The sequence below is a fragment of the Taudactylus pleione genome, unplaced genomic scaffold (assembly GCF_031769625.1).
Source record: "Taudactylus pleione unplaced genomic scaffold, aTauple2 ptg000128l, whole genome shotgun sequence".
In the NCBI taxonomy this organism is placed as follows: domain Eukaryota; kingdom Metazoa; phylum Chordata; class Amphibia; order Anura; family Myobatrachidae; genus Taudactylus; species Taudactylus pleione.
The window spans coordinates 6,431,067-6,446,881 of record NW_028284530.1 but is presented as its reverse complement, the minus strand read 5'-3'; the positions used below and the strand labels follow the sequence as shown (position 1 = coordinate 6,446,881).

The 15,815-nt window shown below is 42.1% G+C and overlaps 1 protein-coding gene across 3 annotated transcripts in view; it reads right to left on the bottom strand.

The window, feature by feature from the left end:
• Nucleotides 1-6,944: 6,944 nt before the first annotated feature.
• Nucleotides 6,945-15,815, bottom strand: part of VGLL4 (vestigial like family member 4) — a 106,272-nt gene continuing 97,401 nt past the window's right edge. For all 3 annotated transcript variants that reach the window (XM_088472721.1, XM_088472720.1, XM_088472719.1), the window contains 3 exons: nt 12,029-12,248; nt 10,838-10,961; nt 6,945-10,652 (listed from right to left, as the gene is read on the bottom strand). In XM_088472721.1, the coding sequence (XP_088328847.1) occupies nt 10,384-10,652; nt 10,838-10,961; nt 12,029-12,248 (613 nt within the window). In that variant the 3' untranslated portion in view covers nt 6,945-10,383. The remainder of the gene's footprint in view (nt 10,653-10,837; nt 10,962-12,028; nt 12,249-15,815) is intronic.

The following is a 15,815-nucleotide window of genomic DNA, read 5'->3' as shown; positions in this document are numbered from 1 at the left end:
AAGGCAGTCATGACGGCTTATCTCAGGCATCAGGGAGTCAGAACACTGCCATATCTGGATGACCTTCTAATATTGGCACGGACTCCGGAGATTTTGCAACACCATCTTCAGCTGACTATAGCCTACCTACAAAGGCACGGCTGGATCATCAATTGGAAGAAATAATCGCTTTCTCCAACACAGCAGATGGTACATCTGGGAGCATTTCTAGATTCTCAGGCACAAGGGGTGTTTCTGTCATAGGACAAGATTGTGACCTTATCAAAATGGATACACATGCTGCTACGCAAGCGAAGAGTATCCATTCTGTCAGCAATGCAGGTGCTGGGATCAATGGTATCAACTGTCGACATGATGGGGTATGCTCAGTTCCATTCCAGGCCTCTGCAAAGGTTGATTATCTCCAATTGGAACGGACAGCATCATTTAAAATGGTCCCAGATGATATTTCTCACTCCAGAGGTTCGTCACTCCCTCCTGTGGTGGCTAAAAAAGGAGCATCTAAACAAAGGGCGCCCGTTCTGGATTACAAATTGGGAGCTTCTCACCACCAACACCAGTCTTTGTGGATGGAGGGCAGTGACAGGTCATCACACCTTCCAGGGGACAAATCAAGAAAGTAGTCTGCCAATAAACATTCTGGAACTGCGAGCAGTATACAAAGCACTTGTCAGGTCACAGGACCTGCTCCAGTGCAGGCCTGTCCAGATCCAGTCCGAAAACGTGACTACAGTGGCCTACCTCAATCATAAGGGAGGCACAAGAAGTTATGTGGCCATGAAGGAAGTGACAAAGGTTCTCATTTGGACAGAACATCATCTTCCGGCCATCTCGGCAATATTCATTCCGGGAGTTCTCAATTGGGAAGCAGACTTCCTAAGTCGCCAGGAAATACATGCCGGAGAGTGGTCCAGCTCCTAGTAAAAAAAAACAACCACAAGGTACCCAGGTATGGGGCCAGGTCCCGAGACCCAGCAGCAGGCTTCGTGGACGCACTGGCAGTAAGATGGGACAAGTTGGCGTATCTCTTTCCTCCAATTTCCTACTTGCTATCTCTTCTGCTCGCAGAGTCTCAGATTTGGCAGCGCTCTCTTGTTGTTCCCCATTTCTTTTCTTTTTTTTTTCTACCAGGATAAAGCTGTTTTTCTTACAATGGAGGGTTACATTCCTAAGGTAGTGTCCCGTTTTCATGTAAATGAAGAAATTGTTGTTCCAGCTTTTCAGGCTCCACACCTTTCTGTAGGTGAAGCCTCCCTAGATGTAGTTCGTGCTCTATGTAATGTGGAGCGTACAAACTGTGTTAGAAAATCAGATTCTCTTTTTGTATTATATGGTTTTCACAAGCGAGGATGGCCAGCTAATAAGCAGACCTCTGGCGAGATGGCTACGCATAGCTATCTCTCAGGTGTACACACAGGCTGCTCTTCCTGTCCTAAGCACAGTGATAGCACATTCTACTCTACTCTGTAGGGCCATCGTGGGCATTCAGTCGTGGTTCCTCTGCTGAACCATTGTGCAAGGCTGCCATGTGGTCTTCTGTCCACACTTTTCTTAGGGTTTATGCCTTTGATACTTTTCCCTCTCAGGATGCTTCCTTTGGGCGATGAGTTCTTTCTGCTCAGGAGCACCCCCCACCCTAGGGGAACTGCTTTAGGACATCCTCATGGTATCCCTGTGGATCCCTATGTACCCAGAGAAGAAATATAGAGTTATGGGAGACTTACCTAGATAACTCCTTTTCTTTGAGGTCCATAGGGTCCACAGGGCGCCCACCCTGACACACCTGGCTTCATTGGGTGATTTTCTATTGAGGAAATCTGTGACCATCTTCTGTAAGAGTGTTTCTGATGTACGATTGTTCTTCCTTCCCCTCTTTCCTTCTCCTGCCTTTAGAAGTCCTATGGTTAGGGGCGGGGTATATATGGAGGAGGACCCAGGGTATCCTGGGAGCCAAAGCTTCAACTGTTTGGTGCCTGGTCTTCCAATCAGAATATCCCCCATGGTATCCCTGTGGATCCTATGGACCTCGAAGAAAATAAGTTATCTAGGTAAGTCTACCATAACTCTATATTTGTCTGACCATCGTCTCCTCCTTTTTCAGAATTCATCTATGGAAGTTGCGAGAGCTCTGATGATGTACTCGGATTGCTCTTACCGCAGGGAGGACGTTCGCCCTTCTTTATCCCACCTGCCTTTGGCTGTATTTCAAGGCTTATGCAAAGATTTCAAAGACTTTCCTTTTACACAAGCCTTCCTGACAGATGAAGCCCAGGAACAAGCAACCTCATCCATGGGCTCTCAGGACTGCTAAGCATTAGGAGTATATTATTTCCCCTGCGTCAGGATTACTCTAGAACACAGGTTCTCAAACTCTGTCCTCAGGACCCCCAGCAGTGCATGTTTTACAGGCCTCCTCACAGGATCAAAAGTGAAACATTTAGCTCCTGCTGTGGGTCTTTTAAAATGTGTCAGTGAGTAATGAATACACCTGTGCTCCTGCTGAGTGACCTGCAAAATGTGAACTGTGTGGGGTCCTGAGGACCGAGTTTGAGAACCACTGCTGTAGAATAGGGGTGAGCAATAGGCGGCCCCCAGCCCTTCCACAGATTTGCTATTTGACCACGCTAAAACTGTTGCAAGGCATGCCGGGATGTGTAGTTCTACAACAGCTGGAGGGCTGCTTATTGCCCACCCCTGCTATAGAAACTGACACCTGTATCTAGCTCCTGTTGGGCTCACAGCTATTTGCCATTCTATATCCATCTGTTGCATCATTGTGCCTTGATATATTTTCTGTTTTTTTTTTTTTTATATACATAAATGTTTGAATAGGTTTCTGGTGACTTCGCTCAGACCGAATATTTAATTACGAATATTTAAATGTTGTACTTGTTATTTTTACAGCATCTTATGTTGTCACTGACATTGTCTTGGGTCTATTGTAAGTCCTTTGTACCCTGGATTGTTTTACGTTGCATTGCTGCAGCCCTTGACGGCTGCCCCCTCTTCCCACATGTATTTGCCTTAGCACTTGAACCTTAAGCTATTGCCCTTCAAGACAATCCTCTTCACTGGTATCTAGGTTAGTCTCCATGCTGTTATATTATCACTCTTACGGATGACATGTTGCTTTTTGGATCAGATCCCTTTATGTACATTCCTGCTATTCTGAATACAATATCCTGTTTTGGCTCCATTACTGGCTATAGACTGTCCATAGAGTGTATTACGCTGCTCTCTGTAATCTCCTGTTCGCATGTCTAATGAATTGGACACTTTGACGTGATCACCCTCTGAATATAAATAGCAAATCTTAAATTTGACATTGTGTAAGCGGATGGTAATGGGATGTAGACACAATTTCCCACCCTCCGGGAACCTGCTTCCATCATTGGTTCTCCATAAGCCAGCTGGAAGGCTCTTAGCGCACCAAGGCATCAGGAGGTTCATAGTAAAATATTACATATGGGGGGTGGGGGGGGTGCCAAGCACAGTAGGGGTCATGCCCTAAAGGCAGCTCTGACACCACAACATTAATTCATAATTCTGCACCAAAGTAGTAGTAGGTTTTGGTATGAAATAAATTTTCTTAATTCATAGTCTAATCACTGTTAGTAAAATGAGAGAAAAAAAGTTAATTACTAACTGGGTAAACATTTTGCCAGATTGTTCCAGCGAGCCTCTAATTAGCAGTCATAGTAATGGTAGTAAGGAAGGCCATATTGCGAAATGGGTTTTCCAAGCTCCCCTTTCTTTAGCTATGGCTAAATCAGAGCTGCTTGAGATATTGTATTTTGACAGGAGAGCCGCCCACATCAAAAGAGAGGGTGATACATTGGGGCCACTCTATAGATTATCTGTACATTTATAGGAAGACTAATAGTTTAAAGCAGCATACACACTAGGTGATTAGGAAAGACAGTACGATTAAGACATTGTAATTGTACAGTCGTTCCTGATCCCTGTAGTGCCTACACTGAACGATATGTCACTATAAGCACCCTCCCTCATCCCTGAACATGGCCAATCTGTCGTTATCGGCAGATTGACCGGCGTATTCAGGCAATGATTGATGTCGGAAACGACCAGCGGGAGCGCACATCGCTGGTCGTTTCCGACATTATAGTGCATGATTAATGAGCGATTGAATGATTATGATGTCATAATCGTCCATTAATATCACCAAGTGTGTACGTTGCTTAAGTCTACAGACTGGAACCTTTTGAGAGATTTATTAACCCTTTCTCGCCTATTGTAATGCATTTAGGGCCTGATTCAACAGTGGAGGCAGATGTTGCGGCAGTAGCTGTCTTTTGCCGCGGTGGTGCCTGCGTCTTTATGCTAATGCCACCTCCGATTTGTAGAGAACTGAGAAGCCATCTTGCAGCAGCTTAGGACAGTGCATTATCATCAGGAGCGTTGTTAGATGTACCATGGACACGTGCGGCAGCCCTATGGCAGGTGTCGTTTCGCAGTCTGGGTATGGCCGTCTGTGGGTCTCTGCAGCAGCTTTCAGCGGAGCGCCCACGTCAGCTTCGTCTCCAGTACCTCCTAGGAATGCCCTCTATACAATTCACAGACCGTGTGTATGACACTGTGCTGCTCAGAGCTATGGGCACTGCGTCCTCCTCTGATCAGGGCATTAGTGTTCATAGAGCCCTGTGTAACCTTTATACCTCCCCAGGTGTTAGGTGCAATGTGTACATATGCTTAGCTACTTGGGCTTATGGCCACCACCTTAAGGTGCGTACACACGTAACGATTTTTTTAACGATTTAACTATAACGACATCGTTATAACGCAGAAACTGAACGATTTTTTGAACAATAACAATGAACGAAAATTGTTCAAGCGTGCTCCCATTTCATTTCAGACTGACCAACATGACGATTTTCATTAAGGGAAGAAACATTCTCCCCCCCCCCCCCCCCACCCCACTATTTTTCCACTGCTTTTTTATGCTCTTTTTCCCTTTTATCTATACAATAACATTTTGTAAGGTTTGTTTTGCATGAACACTATAGACTCTAGGGGGTATATTTACTAAAGTGAGTTTTTTAGAAGTGGAAATGTTGCCCATAACAACCAATCAGATTCTGGCTATTATCTTCTAGAAGATGCTAGATAAATGATAAGTAGAATCTGATTGATTGCTATGGGCAACATCTCCACTTCTAAAAACCTGCACTTTGATATATACAACTCTGGGTATATTTACCAGAGACAGGTGGAGTTGTACTAAGCCTTGGAGAGAGAGAAAGTGGATGGAGATGAAGTACCAACCAATCAGCTCCTAACTGACATTTTACAGGCTGTGTTTCAAAAATGATTGCTTGGTACTTTCTATCTCAAAGGCTTAGTACATAGACCACTTAGTGCAGGCCTGGCCAACCTGTGGCTCTCCAGCTGTTGTGAAACTACAAGTTCCAGCATGCCCTGCTACAGTTTTGCTATTAGGGAATGCTAAAACTGTTGCAGGGCATGCTGGGACTTGTAGTTTCACAACAGCTGGAGAGCCACAGGTTGGCCAGGCCTGCCTTAGTACATCTCCCCAACAGTGTTAACTTTAATACATACACTCACACAATACTCACCTATCTTACCTCCAGTGGTCCCCTTCTCCAGTAGGCATCCATGGGTTAAAATAAAAAAAACGATAACCCGACCCTCGCATTAAGGAGTAATCCGTTTGGTTTAATGCGAGGGTCGGGTTATCGTTTTTTAATTTAACCCATGGATGCCTACTGGAGAAGGGGACAACTGGAAGTAAGATAGATGAGTATTGTGTGTGTGTGTATGTATGTATTAAAGTTATACTTTGTAAGGTGTGTGTGCTTCTTGTGACATTTCTTTACAGGTGAACTACAAGTCCCAGTGGGCCCTTAATGCCCCGCATGCTGGTACTTGTGGTTCTCCAAGTACCAGCATGCAGGGGAGGCTTGCTGGGACCTGCAGTTCTACTGGAAAGACAATGTTTGTTTATATCTATTTTTACACCACACTGTCACAATCAACCCACCACCCACGGGTGGCAGGGGATAGCCCCGGGCTATTAGCCCAGGCTAGGGGTGCCCTGGAGAGGGAGATCCCTTTTTTTGAAGGGGTCTCCAACTCCCCAGGGATCCCTGGCCTGGGCCGACTGTCAGGGCTGATGCTGCGGCTGGGGGGCCCGGTGATAGGGCTCCCTTGGCTGTGGCATCAGCCCCCTGTTAGAAAGGGTCCAGGGCTGGTTCTGGATCTTACAGGGAGACCCTACGCAAATTTTTCCTTGTAAATCCAGAACCAGCTCTGCTTCCCATAGCCCAGTGCTGGTTGTACTAAGTACAGGGAGACCCTACGTAATTTTTCCCTGTACTTAGTCAACCAGAACAGGGTTTGCAAAGTCTGGGGCTGGTTTTGGTTTGGGGGGGTGACCTCACGTTTTTTTTTTTTTTTCTTACTTTAACTCTTTAGACGCTTTTTACAGTGAGATACATGCAGTCATCTCACTGATGTCTGCATGTATATGTGTGACAATGAACTGCTCATGCTGATTGTGAAAGCATGAAGCAGTTCGTTGTGTCTGGGATTTGAAGAGTGATTTGCCTTTCGATTTGGACATGAACTTGCCAAATCGAACAGCAAATCACTCTTCAAAACCGACTCAAATCGAATTTGTTTTGCAAATCGCAAAACAAATCGACTTTCAAAACGTTTTTCACTGCATGCAATTTGAGAAGTGCTAAATCACTCCTCAAATCGACCTGCAAATTGAGCAATAGTAAATTTACCCCTAAGTGTGTTATAGAAAGGAGGGATAACCAGTATAAGATGTGGTGTATAAATACTGTAATAAGGACAATTAGGACCTGGAGTTTAGCTACATTAGGATAGAATGATTTTGCTTCACGGGAAGTAAGTATCACACAATAAGGAAAGGAGAAAGAAGCATACAAAACACATACTGTGGTTTAAGAGCACTTTATTGTTCTTTAAGGCTACTTTTAAGTACAAAAAAAAAAAAAGATGGCCTGCCAAACTTTTTTTTTTTTTTTATTTTATTTCTGTTTCCAGACGAAACAAAGGCCACAACAGAATGCTATATTACAGATTTACAAACATGGAAATGTTGAAAAAGACCTGCGGATTATTCCACTCTGGGAAACACAGACCTTTTTTATTGTATTTTTATTTGTTTATCGCTGGTTTCAAGTACACATTGATCTTATAGCCCAAAATTCTTCTTTTCTTTGTTCCTTATAAAACAATTGGTGAAAGATGGATTTAAAGTTATTTGTACACAATTGAGGAAGCCATTTTGTAGGTTAGACTAACATTCATCCCTCAAAATTGTCACCACCTACTAGTGAAGCAATAGTCTGTATTGTTACTTCAAACACAAAATGGCTGCTCCACTGCTCATGAGAAGACATGACAAGTAGACTTTAAAAACAGATTGTTCGTTTAACGAATGAGAGTAGAGGGGATAAAAACATTGACCTATTTCCGTCCCTGTGCAAAACGCACCTCCAGTTTTTCAGCCAATATTTCAGTAAGAATTTAGCCAAATGAGGGGAAAAAAAACCATACAAACCCCCCCACAAAATCATAGCTTCGGTCCTCTTAGGGTGTTCTCTAGTTGGCATTACATTAGCCATGTGAGTTTTATTTTTACACAACAACCTGTGCAGTAGTCTAATACTGTGCCAGCTAGAAGAGTTTGTTTCTGTGTATCAGAACCAGTGACATTACACAATACATCAACAGTTAATAAAAGACTAACTACATAATGTGCAGTTAGACAGTACATATAACCAGCGCACATCGATACAATGCGTTATGGGTTAATAAAACAACACAACAACAAAATTGTCAGCCGAGTGCTTGCGTTTATTTAAGTGTATCGTTTGGCCACCTGTGCTGTTTAAGCACCCATCTGAGACGGGTCAACAGAATCATGTAAGGCGATCAAGCCTCCCTCCTATATACACAAATTTGAGATTGTTTATATGAAAGTCACATTTTTTCTACACAACCGGGGTGGCCAGATTGCCTTTTTTACCCAGGACGTTTACAAAAATAAAAAGAAGGACTCACAATCAGTCCGTGGGCTTGACATGGACATAAAATATAATGTTTTTTTTTTAGTTTTTATTTTTAAACATTTGTCCAGGATAACAAACAGCAATGTGTTCACTTTACACAGAGTCCACCTCCGTATCCCAGATCCCTGCAACACTCAGTAGACTGCAGCAATAACACGCTAGTGGCTATCCAATATTAATGCAGCGTTTCCATACAATACAAGTGTACCTGCACATCAATGTATTACAGACACATCTAAACAAGGGGTAAAAAAAATTCTTCCAGACAACCAAAAAAAAAAAAAAAAAACCAAAACAAACAAAACAACACAGTATGATTACAATTAGAGGGAGCGAATTAAATAGCTACATATCATTAACAAATTAATTGTTCTTCAAAGAAAAAAAAAAAAAATACCTACAAATTTTTCTGTACATTCTTTACGCACAGCGTAACGATGGTCTTAAAGTTACCTATATAAAAAAAAAGTGTTCATTTAAAAGTTTTTCTTTTTTCTTTTCCTTTTCTTATTTTTCCTACATTGAATGCTAAACACTTAAGCATTGACTACCCAGTAACATAGCAGTGAAATGTCTGAATTGGGGATAGTGTAGTTTTAGTGACACCCACATTATGACGTTAAAGTTAAATCTATGGGGCAGGGGGGGCGCACACATACAGATATTGGGGCCGCCTGCTAAATATTTAAATTTTCCACCAATCAATTCAATCTTGCAAAATAAACTAGTAATGTGTACATATCTAAACACACACGCACACTTGTATATAAAACTTTATATTTTCACTGGGAGACTGGAATGTATGGATGGTACACACAGGGAAAAGACATTATATATAATTTAAAAATAAAAGTTATTTTGCTTTTTTTTTTTTTTTTTTACTTTTGGATTAGGAGCGATTTTTCAACTTCGAAAAATAAGAGTGATGTTGTGATGTTGTTATGAAACCTAAGATAGGTTTTCAAATGAGAGGAATGTAAATAATTTACAGGTTTACACAAAGCTCCAAACGCAATCTACAATCTCAAACAACAGATTAGGCTGAAAGCAACAGGGGGATGTGTTCTAAACTAATCTGATGCCATTCCTCTGTCAAACTAGAGACATAATACAAAAGCAAAAAGGGAACTATAGCAATTGCTTACCATAGACACACAGCATCCTGTACCACACATTATCAGAATTAATTAACCGATTTACCAACGCCTGTCCTGAGGCTCTAGCTGGTTACCGCTAACAGAGAACACCAAATAAAATATTACATGAGTACAACTGTACCAGCAGTAAGTATGTCAAAGGACTATACTGAAAAATAAACTAAATCTGAAGAGGATAATAAGTATTACGATCTCTACTCATCTCAAAATTAATAGTTACCAGCTATTTTATTTTCATGAAACATGCACTATTACTCTTTCCGACCTCTACGCCTGCAAACTGCAAAGATAGTAGACTGCTGGTGTCTTGTCTTCTCAATGATTTGCAGTCCAGTTGCAAGAGACACACCAGCCTCATCTATACTTTCTGTTCCAGACCTACCTTTCTAAAAGGACGATAATCCTTAAGTGGACCTATCTCCTACACAGCAGCCATTTTGTGAGCTAAACAAATATTCTTGGCAATGCAGCTCTCTGAAAACGAAACCTGGGAGGTCACTGGTTCTTAGTGAACGTATAGGCCGAATATTGAGTCAGCAGCTGCCTCCATTACATGCACTAATTTAGCCCACAAAATGGCTGTCTCCACCAGAAGTACCAATTCCACCACCAATATGGCTACCTCCAGTCAATGTAGGAGACCGATACAATCTTAATTCCTCCATATTTGCAGTTTGCCCTCTACATTTTAGCATGAAGTCTTGATCCTCTGTAAATAGTGCAAATCAGACATGACAATTCTTTTCAAGTAAATACATACAATATTACTCAACAAGGGGATGAAGAAAAAAAAAAAAAATAGCGCTCTAGTTCTAGAAGCTGGTAAGCAAAAGCATGTGGATCAACCAACTGGTGTAATGCAATGTGAATGGGTTTTAAAGGTGGGTCAGTCAGTGGGTAGCAGGCTTGCATTAGAGGTTCTTTGGTAACAGAGGCAGGAAGTTAAGATGCTACATTAAGGTAAAAAAAAAAAAAAGAAAAAAGAACAATAGTTCCTGCTATAAGGTTTTTTCTTTTCTAGAGGCATCCACTTCGTGCCAAGCAACAACAAATAATAATAGTAACTCTGCTCATTACACTAATCTTTAGCATTCTTCAAAGCCCAGTGAAAGCAGCCGCTTCTGATCTCGCAGAGATTCGCTCTATGACAGTACGGATGAGGAGTGATTATGGTTGACCATGTGAGAGGAAGGAGAGGACTGGCCCCTTTGAGAGGCGGATTCGGGGCTGCTGGACACTCCGTCCTTGGCTGCTTTGATCCGGTGCCAGGTTTCTCCCAGCGCCTTGGCAAAATGATCATCAACTGAGCCAGTGATGGACACAGAGTTTGTCACGGGCTCTGGTTCTTTGTAGTTCTTGCCAAGGCTCCGGCGAAAGTGTTCTTCTACCACAGGGTCACAGGAAGTTGTAGCTGGATGGGCAAAGCAAAACATTGCTGAATGGTTAGAACACAGTCTGGCATTTCTTAAACACATCCATATGCTGAAGTTAAGAGTTGCAGTAGGTAATGACTCTTTGCCATCACAAAACAAAAACATTTCTGTAAACTGTATATATGTAAAGTACTTTAATCATCTATACTGAATTGTAACTTACTGTTTGACGGCCGCCTGAAATTTGCTGGCATAGCTGAGACACAACCACTATGGGCGACCGGGCAGTGAGACAGGTTACAGTTCCGGTTGCTGGCTGGTGCACAGGTGATCACTGATGGTCGGTTCTAAGGTAATAGAGAGTTACATGAGATGGAGAGAGAGGTACCAGGGTCACGATTCATTAGTAGATGTGAGGAACACCACGTAAAAGGTAACCTGATCTCTCAGTGACGTGTACGGTAAGGAATATAGCACCTACTAAGGGTTCCTGGCTTATATAGAGCATGCAGCCTGGGTAACTTCTAATATCCTTTTATTATCTAGTAGGGGGTAAAGGATTGTGTGTAGATGATCTGAGTACTGTACAGCATGCTCAGGAAGAACCATTATTCTTTCGCGGGAATGTCGTTTAATCAGAATACCAGGATTGTTTTCTCTGCTTAACAGTACCGGCTAAAGATAGAGCTCTAATCCCTAAAACACAAAGTCCAATTCACTGACACTCCTTATACGAGAAAAGAAACTACATCTGAGATGTTTTGCTGAATAAACTCCAAATACAGACACAGCAATGGAAAGTGTGCCTGGGGGTCGCCTGCCGTATAGTCTATGATTAGACCTTAAATCGATAGAGGCTGGGTAAACATATACTGTACTAGTTTAAAGGGTAAATAAAGCCAATACTTAACGGAGGGGTTTCTGCTGGTTTCTCTAAATGTTCAATGGAATATATGGTCTGAAGTTATTTTGCAATAGTTTACTTGCCTGACCTAAATGGCTGCTTTACAGCTGAGGCATAGCAGTGGCGATTCAATTCTTTTTGGTCGCCCACAGATACCAAAGTAAAAGGAGCTATTCAATTATTTGTGCGATCAGCTCTGCGCTGCTCGTGACAGCCGCGTTGTGTCCAAAATGCACAGGAATAGCCTTATAAAGCTGCTTCTCCCATGCCAAGTGCCAGTTAAGGCGCCCAGATACCCTACTTTGGACAAATTTGTGCTCAAACCTCAGAATTTCTGCGAACAGACATCCACAATAAATGACGGGCACATGAAACCACTGAATTGCCCCCGATAGGCTTGCCTAGCTTGATCCAGCAATAATCTTTGATAAGAGCGTTTTTCATGCACTGTACTGAATAAAACCCATACATGAAAGTTGCTGCTGCTGCAGTGTCACTGTGATCAGGTACCTGTTGGCGTTCCACAGGGCCCATATTAGGGGTGATTCCCAAGCTTCTGGAAAGGTCGCTGTTTTTGGTGAGTGCGAGAGGTTGATCCATACTGATGGTTGGAATTGAGGCATACATATGACTTGCATGTAAACTCATAGTTGGAGCTGCTGCACGCTCTATCGGACTGCGACTTCGATCTCGCAGGTCTTTTCTGTAATCACCATTGAGAGCCTTGGTTCTAAATTGAAAGAGTTGGAAAAAAAAAAAAAAAAAAGTGAATTCAGTAAATCGAGCAGCAGTTCTAGAATTAGAAGGATAATTATGTGTCAGCTATTGGACAAACGCACAGCACAAAATGGACAGAAATAACATTAGCAGCACAGCACTCACGTTCACAAACAACGGGAAATAACCAGTCATCACAATCCCCAACTAGCAAACTGGTGTCACAGCAGGACGCCACCTAAACCTGTGGCCCCAACCGCTGCTACCCCTATTGCTATGCCACTGGCCACATGAATGCAGCCCCATTGGGGGCGATTCACTTCACTGCGCTGTGTATATCCCTGGGAAGGAGGTCTAGGGACTATTCATTTTAGCTCGCCGTTAAGTCTGGGTAGTCAGACTTAAGTCGGAGAATGTCGGATAGCACAAGTAAAGCTGGCTGTTTATAGTCACGCTAACCGGCATTCCCCCAATAAAGTACCGCCGGGAGGGTGTTAGTGCAGCGCTAAGCCATCAAACAGCCTCACGGCCGGCACTTGAGTCGGATTTCTGCTCACACCCTCAGGAAGGTGTGAAGAAATTCTTTAGTCAGCCTAACATCGCGCAGAATTGAATCGCCCCCATTATGTGCTTCAGTAATGTCACAGACTCCAAAATAATAAAATGCATTCTTCACACAAAATGTCTGCCTCAGCTGATCAGGTAACAAAACAGCTACCCGTACATGGGTGATGGGTGCTTCTTCAGTACCAAAATTTATTCAACATAAAACCACATTTTCATGATATGGACATCACAACTATAATGAAAACAAACAAACAAAAACACACACACACACACACACACACACACACAAACGTGCGCTAGAGTCAGCCTGAATATTCCTATATTATATAATTACAACCAAGGACTAAAATCATGCAAAGTCAAAAATCCCATATGGCCATTTGCCTTACAAAACTAATGCATTAGACCTTTGTTGAGATATCTATATACCGGCCCGTGCTCATCTCAATCAGTGGCCAGCCTGGCTGTCATCTTGTCACATGACCCGCACGCCCTTCACTACCAATCTGATGTCCTGAGTGCACCTTCCTCCCCTCTACTGCTCCAGTCACCTCTGCACAGTGCTAGAATATGAACCTGACAAAGAGTTCCAAAGGCTGCGCACAGCTCTCAGAGCCAACTTCATTCACACAGGAAAAGCGGTCGCAGAATGGCACTATTTAGGAGGCTATTTTTTGTTCCATAAGCACATATTAGGATTTAGCTTCCAGTTTCTCATCTATTGCCATAGTAGGTATTTCCATGACAGTATATACACAAAGACACAGCAAATCCCATGATCTGTTTTATCTTAGTAATGGGAGCCATGTCTCTCCATACCTGCCCCGTGTTGCGTTTCCACAGCCACTCAACAGTCCAGGTTTTAAGGATATCCATGCTTAAGCACAGGTGACTTAATTAATACGTCAGGCAGTTTAATAATAGCATGAACATCCTTAAAACCAGAACTGTAAGGGTGACGTGAGGACAGAGTTTGGAAAACCCTGGTATATACCTAGGTGGCTTCAGACATTATATATAAGATAAGTGGTAAAACGTATTACACCACATTCCGGATTCCTCCTCATTACTGCCAATTATATTTATTACATCACTCCATAGAAGCATTTTGCAGTTACCAAGCCCTATTCTCTGGTACCATAACCCATAAACTCATGGAACAAGGGCAGGAGACTAGCGGCCACTTTGTACCCCCCTCCCCTATAACTCAGCACCATTCCCTGCCTGCTGTCTCACGGACTAAATTTACAGCAGCTGAGAATATGAAATTGCCATCTGGGGGAAAATCAGAATATAGGATAAGGGAATGAAACAAAAGGATTTCTCCTTTGTATTTTGTGTGTGTGTGTTTTTAAATACTAACCTCACTTTAATCATTGCCAAAGAGCATGAAGACGGGCCAGCGTCCTCCCACCAGAGAGCCCTGGGCCTCATAAACTTGGCAAGCTGTCTGCTCTGCACAAACCGGGCTGGCAGGCACCGTGTCAAATTAAAAGTCCTCTCTGAAGCTGCTTTAGATGACAAGACCATCAAAGTAACAGCAGGGCAGTGCAGTGTGGAGATTTCATTATAACGCAGCAATAACCATGGTTATGATTTTGTTGCTTTAGTTTTAATAAGAATTAGTGACAATGCAGCAATTAGATAAGATCACATTTATTGAAAACAAGAAAAAAAAAATAAGAAAACTATTCCCTTCAACTTTTACTTCATAGGTATTTTAAGTCAGGATCAATTTTGATTGAAAAAATAAATAAAAAAAATGTTTTAAAATTTTTTTAGTAATGTATGTATGTATGTATGTATGTATGTATGTATGTATGTATGTATGTAAAACTTCTAATGCGACAATACGTTTTATATATTTTATAGCCACAACAAAAATGAAGTCATACATGTGGTAATAGCTCCACCCCTAATGACATCACATAATTGTGGTGCTACACGCCCCTCCCCCTTTATAAGGTGTGTGTGTGTGTGTGTATATATATATATATATATATATATATATATATATGTATATTCTACCACAGCGTGTGATTTGTGCTGTGTTTCAGAACTTATTTGCTTCTTAGTTAATATTCTCAAGAGCCAATTATTACAAATAGAGCATTTAATATGATTCCAAATACATATTAGCTGTTTGTACAAAATAGGCTCCACATAAATACAAAATCTTGTTGCATAAACCAATAGAGCTCCATAGTGAACAGTTTAACTGCGTGTCAGAACGTTATCTGCATTACTGCACCGTGTACAGGGCAGGTGCACATATTAGACCGTTCCTGTAATCCTGCGATCGGAGCAGAAATAAGGCGTGTGCGTATGGTGCGTTACTATAGGACCATCGCTTCTTGGAGGACCCTGATAGATCAGGAGAACAGAGGGGCATGTACACAGCAATGATGGTTATTTGTAAGCTCACTAAACACTGGATGGGGTTATCCATTTATTTTTTTAAAACAGTTTCCACCTTGCAGTCTGTTCATTCTACCTAGTAGTCCCTGCCGTGTTGGAAAATGTATCCAAAGTGCGCCAAAATCTGAGTAACATTGTCTGAAGCGGCTCCTTATGCAATTAAAAAGCTTTAAAAAATAGTCCGATTAGTATTTTGTTTATTTTATTTGAATAACAAATGTAACAAATGTAATATTATTTGAGTGATGTTTATGAAGTACCCCCAGGTTCTATCCGAGCTCCTCTTTCAGTTACAAGTACCATAGTTTGAGGATCTAGGTCAGGGGTATTCGACATGCGGCCCTCCAGCTTGTCCTGCCACAGTTTTGCTATTAGGGCATGCTAAAACTGTGGTAGGACATGCTGGGATGTGTAGTTCAACAACAGCTGGAGGGTAGCATGTAGAATACCCCTGATCTAGGATATAACAAATGGGACTAAAAAAAAAAAAAAAAAAAGAGGGGTCATGTTTAGGAGCCTTTACCATAATCAGCTGAAACAAAATAGTCTCACAGGACAACTAAGAAACACAACAACTGTATAAGCACTGAAGCAA